The sequence below is a fragment of the Elephantulus edwardii genome, unplaced genomic scaffold (genome assembly GCF_000299155.1).
Source record: "Elephantulus edwardii isolate Elephantulus edwardi_28Jun2011 unplaced genomic scaffold, EleEdw1.0 scaffold00030, whole genome shotgun sequence".
Classification (NCBI taxonomy): Eukaryota; Metazoa; Chordata; class Mammalia; order Macroscelidea; family Macroscelididae; genus Elephantulus; species Elephantulus edwardii.
The window spans coordinates 21,993,425-22,002,717 of NW_006399780.1; the positions used below are offsets into that span (position 1 = coordinate 21,993,425).

General features: G+C 36.0%; 1 protein-coding gene across 1 annotated transcript; it reads left to right on the forward strand.

Moving 5' to 3' along the window:
- Positions 1-7,953: 7,953 nt before the first annotated feature.
- LOC102852317 (olfactory receptor 6C2-like) lies at positions 7,954-8,892 on the forward strand. The gene has a single exon (XM_006883943.1). The coding sequence runs from the start codon at positions 7,954-7,956 to the stop codon at positions 8,890-8,892; it is 939 nt and encodes a 312-aa protein (XP_006884005.1).
- Positions 8,893-9,293: the final 401 nt, after the last annotated feature.

Sequence of the window (9,293 nt, forward strand, 5' to 3'; positions counted from 1 at the left end):
CTTCGCTCATTAGTGTTCAAGGCCTCAAACCTGTTCCTGAGATGATTCTGAAATTCAGGTGGTATGAAATCAAAGTCATATTTTGGCTCCTGTGGAGTTGGTTTAATTTTCCTCAGCTTCAGCTTGAACTTGCATATGAGTAATCATAATATAGTGCGGGGGAAATTGGCAAAAACTCTTATTGTTGTTATTAAGTGTATCAAGTACTAGTCACAGCAATTCTATGATCAGCAGATCTGAATCATATCCTATCCTGTGCTATCCACATTATCTCTGCCTATTGTTATAAGCACTGTGTCAACACATGTTCTTTTTTAGGGGTCTTCCTTTCTTTTGCTGACCCTCCACCTTGTCCCTCTGTAAGGAATATTCTCTCCTACCAACATGTCCAAAGTATGTGAGACCAAGTTCTGCCTTCTTTGCATCCATCAACATTCTGCATGCACATTTTTGTTCTTTTTAATAGTTCGTGGAATATTCAATACTCTCCACCAATACCACCAAAAGCATCAGCTCTACTTTTGTCATCCTAATTCATTGTCCATTTCTCAGATGCATAGAAAGTGATGGAAAAGATCATGGCCTGAACCAGGTACCGCTAAGTCTTCAAACTTATATCATTGCTCCTAGGCAATCTGGAGAGGTCCCTGAGAGTGACAGCAGATTCATCCAATGCAATGCTTTTCCTTATTTCCTGACTGTTACTACCTAGTTTGTTAATTGTTGAAATTGTTGATTCAAGTAACATGAAATCATTGACAACTTTAATCCTTTATCCACCTGTATTAATGTTGTCTATTACTCCAGTGGTGAGGGCCTTTGCTTTCTTGATGTTGAGATGCAATCCATTTGGAAGGCTGTAGACCTTGACCTTCTGCATCAAGTATTTCAAGTACTCCTCAATTTCAGCAAGCCAGATTGTGTCATCTGCGGAACACAGGTTGTTGATGATTCTTCCTTCAATCCTGATGCTTCATTCTTCTTCATAAAGTCCAGCTTCATGAATGATTTTCTCAGCATACATATTTAATAGGTATGATTTAAAAATACAATCCTGATACAGACCTTTTCTAGTTTTAAACCATGCTCTGTTCCCTTCCTCTGTGTTGACATTTCTTGATCTAGGCATATATTTAATAAGAGCACAAATAAGTGTTTTGGGACTTCTTTTCTTCTCAATATTTAGTTTGTTATGATTCATACAGTCAAATGTGCTCTCCTAATCAATAAAACACAGATAGACATTGTTCTGGTATTCTCTGTTTTCAAATAGAAGTCATTTGACATCAGCAATGAGATCACTGATGCTCTGGCCTCCTCTGAACCCAGCTTGAACTTCTGACAGTTTCTTATAAATAAGGAGGATTAACTGCTTAACTACTAAAAGAGGTGGTAATGTATTTAAAATACTAAAGGCCACACTAAAAGAAATGAGGAGGTTTAAACACAATTCTGTGCTAAAAAAAAGCGGTATTTAAGTTGTGCTATGAAAAGTAAGAACCGTGTAAACTATAGGATGATCAGTGAATTATGAAGACGAAAGAGGAAAGTGATATTCTTTTACTAAAGAGAAAAAAAGGAAGGAAGCTTGTTAAACTCAAAGCTTGATGAAAAGAGATTATTTTAGGTAGTACCAATGGGTGAAAAACAAGCATCTGTTCAAATTCTGAGTAGATACATTTTATGTTGAAGACACACTGAATTAGCCTTTTATTTGCTTTTCTAAATTTTAATGTGTGCTGATAACTATAGTTGTGATTCACCAATGGCCTATTTTCAGAGTATAGACTCTTTTAAGGTGTTCAGATTACATTTAGTGAAGTCTCTATGTGTGTCAGGCACAAGAAATATCAAGATGTGTAAATCATAGTCATTTCTTTGCAGAAGTTTACAAAAACAGACTATGTATTATCATAGAATACAATATGTTATAGTATCTGGTAGACAACAAGTGCTTTAAAATACATGTGAAAATTTTATTTAGTCTGTGTGAATAAATGGATACTTTCCTGAAGATCTGAGACCTATAGAATATTGTGAAGGACTAATAGATTACAAACAGTCTAAGGAAGATAGGAAGTTTCAGTTATACAAAACAAGAAATAACATAAAGGACATGAATAATCATAACTTAAAAGAAAAAAAAGAAAATAAGGTATTAATGAGAGATGAGATAGGAAAATTATAAATGCCCTGTCCATGAATAACATGACAAGCATTATTAATGATATGATGACTTAACAAGAAGTAGTTACCACTGGAATAGAAGGAGGCTTGGAGGGCAAGGTTGAAGGTATGGTCTTAATTTGAGAATGGGGAATATAAAAGATGTGTGAACATATAGTTGGTGGTATATGCTAAGCAGTAGTTTTAATGAAGAAAACATGTGTTCTTTAAAATTCATCATAATAATAATCTAACCAGTTAGCAAGGACAAAGTCATCCTTGAAACATAAAAAATAAAGCAAGCAAGGAAAAATCTGAGGTGTAATATTTTTGCTGTTGTTATCGTGCACTGTTGAGTCACAAATGATGCATAACTGACTCTCCAGCAGGTTTTCAGAGGCAGTAAATTGCATGGGAGGAAACTCACTGTCCTACCAGAACATCTGGTGGATTTGAACATGACTTCTTGATTGCAGAGCAGCTTCTTACCACAAGGCCACTAGAGCTCGTTGTTGTTATTATGGATCAGTACATCAATGACAACTCACAGCTACTCTATGAACATATTAAAACCTGATCCTATCCTGTCTGTCCTTCACAATCTCTGCCATGTTCAAGCCCTTTGTTGTAGTCACAATGTGTTTCTATCACAATGAGGCTCTTCCTGTCATTCTCAAATCCACAATCTTTCCCATAATATGTTTTTTCCAAGGGCTGAACTTTCCTGACAACATACCCAAAGATGATAAGGTGAAGTTTCACCATCCTTGTCTCTAAGTAACATGCTGCTTCCACTTTCTTCAAAATAGGTTTCTTCTTTTGTTAGCCCATGACATAGTCAATATTTTTCAACAACACTACAATTTAAAGGCATCAATTATTGTTAAGACTTCTTTATTGTCCAACTTTCAAATTCATAGGAAGCAATTAAAAATGTCTTGGCTTAAGTTAGGCACTCCTTGGTCTTTAAACTATCTTTGCTCTTCAGTACTGCAAAGACATCACTGATAACAGATTTTACAAATGTTACATATCTTTTAATTTCTCAACTGCTGTTAACATGGGTGTTGACTATAGATATGTTGTTGTTGTTGTTAAGTGCTGTCGAGTCACTGGCAACTCATTAGCAACCCTATGAAGGAGAGTCCTCGACACAACTATAGATATAAGTAAAATAAAATCATGTTGTTGTTGTTACACAGGTTGAGTCATGTGAAACCCATAGCGACTGGAGCTCTGCAGCCTGCCCTTTCCTGAGCCAGTCTCACGGACTCAGACATACCTATCCTCATTGCCCCAGTTACTATATCAATCCATCTAATCCTAGTTCTTCCTCTCCTATGCTGTACCTCCACTCTTTCCCTTTCTATTATAACATTGCCTACTCACTCAGTAGTGAGAATTTTTGTTTCCTTGATGTTGAAACATAACCTATATTGGAAGCTTTAGTGTTTGATCTTCAGCAGTAAATACTGCAAGTTTCTTCCCTTTCTGAATGCAAGGTTGTGTCATCTGCTTAAAGCAGGTTGCTGATGAGTCCTTTTCCAATCCTGATGCCAAATTCTTCTTCATGTAGTCCAGCTTCTCAAATTACTTCCTCAGCAGAGAGACTGACTAGATATGGCAAAAAGATATAACCTTGACATACACCTTTTGACTTTAAACCATGTAGTATTCCCTGTTCTGTTTGGGCATCAGCTTCCTGGCTCATATATAGGTTTCATATGAACACAACTGAGTGTTCTGGGATTTCCATTCTTGTCAAAGGTATCCTTAATTTATTATGAGACACACAGTAAAAAGCCTTTGTATCATCAATAAAACACAAGTAAATATCCTTCTAGTATTTTCTATATTCAGCAAAAATCCATCTGACATCTGCAATTATAACCTTCGTTCAAAGACTTCTGAATCCAACTTGAATTTCTGGAAGTTCCCTGTAAATGTAATACTCAAGCCATTTTCCAAAAATCTGCAGCATGATTTAACTTTGTGATATGATGACATTTTCCCATGATTTCCACACTGTTGGCTTATCTTATTTTTATTACTACTATGGGAACAATTATGAATCTCTTCAACTTGACCAGGTAGCTGCCTTCTAAATTTGGTGAGCAGGTCCAAGGTTGCATCTGTTGAAACATCTCAATTTGTGTTTCATAAATTCTTAGTGTTTTTTTTTTTTGCCAATGACTTTAGTCAATGAAACTTATGCTTCACCCTTCAATACTACTGATATTGATCATATGCTACTTTCTGAAATGGTTCTGGGTTCACCAAATGTTTTGGTACAGTGACTTGTGCATTCCTTCTATTATCTTTGATACATCTTACATTGTGCATGATTTGGTTATCCTTCATGGACCTGAGACTTGAACCTAATTTTCAGTTCTCTTAGCTTGAATTGTCATGATGCAGCAGAGTATTGAATATCCCATACGAGATGCACATACAAGTCTATCTCGGAGAAAATGCAATCAAGATGCACGTTAGAGGCAAGGATTGTGACCTGACCTTTAAATGGAAGAAAATGTCAGGTAAAATAAAAGTAAAATCTGGTATTTGTTAGAGAAACAATGAAGAAATTATAGATGTTTGGAAAGGGGAGACATGAGAATCAGGTTATAGTGGATCAAAGCCTATATTGAGAGGACATAAGAAAGTAAAGATTTATTTACATTTTATAGACTTTTAAAAATATACCTTCAAAGAAGCAAAAAGAAACCACAATAAAAAACTCTGCCTGGAGGAACATATTTTGAAATATTAAATATAGCTTTACAATTAAAGACTTCCAGAAAAAAATAAACTGTAATATATATATTTAATATTATTAAATATTTTCTGTGGCTTCTTGCTGCCCGAGCATGGCATGGTGGTCCTCATGCGCAAGTAATCGCAAGAGGTATAGCACTGGGCTGTGCATTGCTGTACAGAGGTAACTTGTGGTTGCTGTGATGGTGAACACTGTAACACTGATGTACCAAATGTGATAATGGTTACCCATGGGGGACAGTGTTTGCTGGAGTTTCCCGATTAAAACAAGCCTGGAAGCAGGAGTGGCATCCACTTCCGAAATGGCTTGCCTCGGAGACTCTATGAACAGTTCTCAGGTCTTTCATTCATAGGGTCGCTATGAGTCATCTACGACTCAATGGCACCTAACAGCAACAACAACATTAAATAAGATAATAAATAACTGTAATATAACATAAAATATATGAGAATATTCCTTTTTTTTTGTAAATACACGAATACATTTTCTTAAAATGAGTACTGTGTGATTGTGTGGAGCATTGAAATGCTAAAAAAGGTTAGTTGTTCAAACCTACCATCCTTTCCATAGTAGGAAGGTGAAGGAGGCTTTTTACTTCTGTAATGATGTACATCATCAGAAACACTATATATTACAGTTCTGCTCTGTACCTAGGATTGTTATATGTCAGAATTACTTAAGGGCAGTAGGTTTTTTATGAAAGACAGATACATATAAGTCTATTTATAGATAATGAAAGGAGTCTTAGTGGACTAGCAAGTTACCTAGTTAGCGATTATCCACATCAACAGAAGGCAGATAGTATCACCACCTCCTGTAAAATTTTATAGTCTCTGAAGCTCAAAGAAGGCTAGTCATGATTCAAAATTAACTTGATCATAATGAGTTTGTGTACAGATAATGTTGTTGTTATGTGCCATTGAATCACCTGCAACTCATCACGACCCTAGGTACAACATCCCTAAACCCTACTCTATCCCTTGCCAATCTCACTGTCTCCGACACACCTATCCCTCTTACCCCAGTGATGGAATCAATCCATCTCATCGAGGGTCTTCCTCTTCTGCACTGTCCCTTCACCCTTCCAAGCATGACTTCCATCTCCCATGTCCAAAATATGTCAGACAAAGCTTCAGAATCCTTGCCTCCAAGGAGCAGCCTGGCTTCACCCTCTCCAGGATGAACATGTTTGTTCTCCTAGCAGTCCATGGTATATTCAATACTCTTCTTTGCCTTTGGTTTACATAATACATTCCAAAAACTCATTGTCTTTGACTTGGAAAAGGGGTCAGGGCTGCCCCTCTACCACATTTGCCAGACTGTAAATTACAGGCGGGGAGGCGAGGGTTGGGGAACAGGGAGGTGAGTTTAGCTGAGGGACTGGCTTGGGGTGAGAGGATTGAGGGGTCAAATGGGGTGGGGGAGGACTGATATTGCCCATCTGTCTTCTGCAAAATAACTCTATTGTATTCTGATCATCAGACACGAACTGACTTAGAATTAGCCCTGTGATTTCTGTGCACTCTGTCACTTGTCATAAGAATAAGGAGTATGGAATATAAATAGAGATGGATAAAGAAGAAAGAAAATCTTAAATTCAATGCTGTATTTTGTTGTCATTATCAATTTTTTTCTTTTCCTGGGAAAGGTATTCTTATCTTTTAAATAATATTTTACTACTAAAATTATTTTTTATAAGTATTTTAATGAAAGTTTACAGACAACTAGTATTCCCATTTGTTCATTGTAGTACATTTTCCTCCCTCCCCCTAGTTCACTTTTCTTTTTTAAAAGATTCTCTCATTCCTGCTCCTCTCTGCACCCCACTCCACTTTGCTATGCACTTCTTACTCTGGACTGTCATCATGCAAACAATACCTAATCATACATTCCTTTTAAATAGTCCTTTCCCTCATCTGCTTCAATGCACTGTTCATTATTTATCCCCTCTTTTCTTAGTTTCCTCACAACCCCCATATCAATCCTGCTTTATAACAGTGGCATTATGCAGTATTTGTCCTTCCATGACTGAGATGTTTCACTTGGCATTATGTCCTCTAGGGTCATCAATTTTGTCTATTTTATTAGTTTCTTGGTTTTCAGTTCCGTATAGTATTCCATTGTGTGAATATATCACAGCTTCTCCATCCATTCACTTGTTGATGGGCACTGATTTTGCTTCCATCTCTTTGTTATTGTGAACCACACAGCAATAAACATGTGTGTACATATATCTATTTGAGTGGCAGTTCTCATATATTTTGGATATCTTCCCCATATTGGAATTGCTTGGTCATAAGATATTCCTATTTACAACTTTTTTCAGAAAATTCAATTGTCTTCCATAATGATTGCACCATTTTACACTCCGTCCAACAGTGAATAAGGTTCCAATTTCTCCACAACCTCACCAGCATTTGTTGTTTGCGGTTGAACTTTGTTACTGTTAGTGGGGGGAAAATAAACATATATTACATACTTTATCATCTACATATGTTTTATATCCTAAAAAATCTTAAGGATTTTTCTTGAACCAAAACCAATATTCATTAAAGATATAATTTTTCCACTCAATCAAATGTTGTTGTTTTATACTTTGTAGTCAGAACCTACTCATAGCTGACCCTTAAGCGGGTTTTCACAGGCAGTAAATCTCTTAAGAAGAGATACCCCAAACTTTTCTTGTGGAGAAGCTGGTGGACTTGAACCTCTGAGTTGGCAGTGCAAATCCTCACCACTCCATATAGTGGATTATAGAGTTTAAGCTTCATTTAGGTCAAAGAATGATTGTAGAAAAATTTAAATTTATTGTAAAAATAAATTCTTAAGAAAATCTCTGCTACTATACCACATGGCCATTTCAGGAAGGATATTAAAGCAAGGGCACATAGATTATGATGTAAAAATAAACTTGTAAATTTGCTTTACTTGACTATAGATTTTTGGTATCTACTCCTCACAAAACCTCTATGCTTTTTACATACAGGTTGGATAACTGTCAAAAGCAAATGATGAGAAATCACACAGCTATAACAACTTTCATTCTGCTGGGACTGACAGATGACCCACAAATGAAAACTCTGCTTTTTATCTTCCTATTTCTTACCTACATATTGAGTGTGACGGGAAACTTGACTATTATTACCCTTACATTGATGGACTCCCACCTTAAAACTCCTATGTACTTTTTTCTCAGAAATTTCTCTTTCTTAGAAGTCTCATTTACCACTGTCTGTATTCCTAGATTCCTTTACAGTATATCAACAGGTGATAATACTGTGACATACAATGCTTGTGCCTGTCAAATATTTTTTGTTATTCTCTTTGGAGCAACCGAATTTTTCCTCCTGGCCGCCATGTCCTATGATCGCTACGTAGCTATCTGTAAACCCCTGCATTACATGACCATCATGAGCAACAGAGTCTGTGCCTTGTTAGTCCTCTGTTGTTGGGTATCTGGCTTGATGATCATTATCCCTCCACTTAGTTTGGGTCTTCAGCTTGAATTCTGTGATTCCAATGCTATTGATCACTTTAGCTGTGATGCAGGACCCCTACTGAAAATTTCATGTTCAGATACTTGGGTGCTGGAGCAGTTAATTATACTTGTGGCTGTATTTGCACTCATTATCACACTAGTGTGTGTGGTTCTGTCCTATACATATATAATCAGGACAATTCTAAGATTCCCCTCAGCTCAGCAAAGAAAAAAGGCCTTTTCTACTTGCTCATCCCACATGATTGTAGTTTCCATCACTTATGGGAGTTGTATCTTCATCTACATCAAGCCATCAGCAAAGGATGAGGTGGCAATAAATAAAGGTGTTTCAGTGCTCACAACTTCTGTAGCCCCCTTGTTGAATCCCTTCATCTATACCTTAAGGAACAAGCAAGTGAAACAAGCTTTCAATGACTCTATAAAGAGGATGACATTTCTATCAAAGAAGTAAAAAAATTTTGAATCATAGTAAAACAAAAATAAGAAAGTCTCTTAATAATGAAGTTTTTAATTTATTTGATTGCTTCCTATCTATAATTAGGCTAACCTATTCAAGGACTTTCAACATTAGTATGTCCATATGTCATTGTAGCCAAATCACTATTTTTTATTCTTTCAAACTAACATCATGCATTATGCTTTTTGTCATCAAAGTATGAATACATATATAATATATAGCTGATACATTAGAGTTGGTCTCCAATTTTGACATAATCTTTTCTTCAATATTCATTGAAAATAATTCTATTAAATATGCACAAACTTTATGGAAGATCAAATACATAATAATAGTACTAGATTTTCACTTTTCTTAAAAATGCATTGAAATGAGTATCACACATCCAATAACAA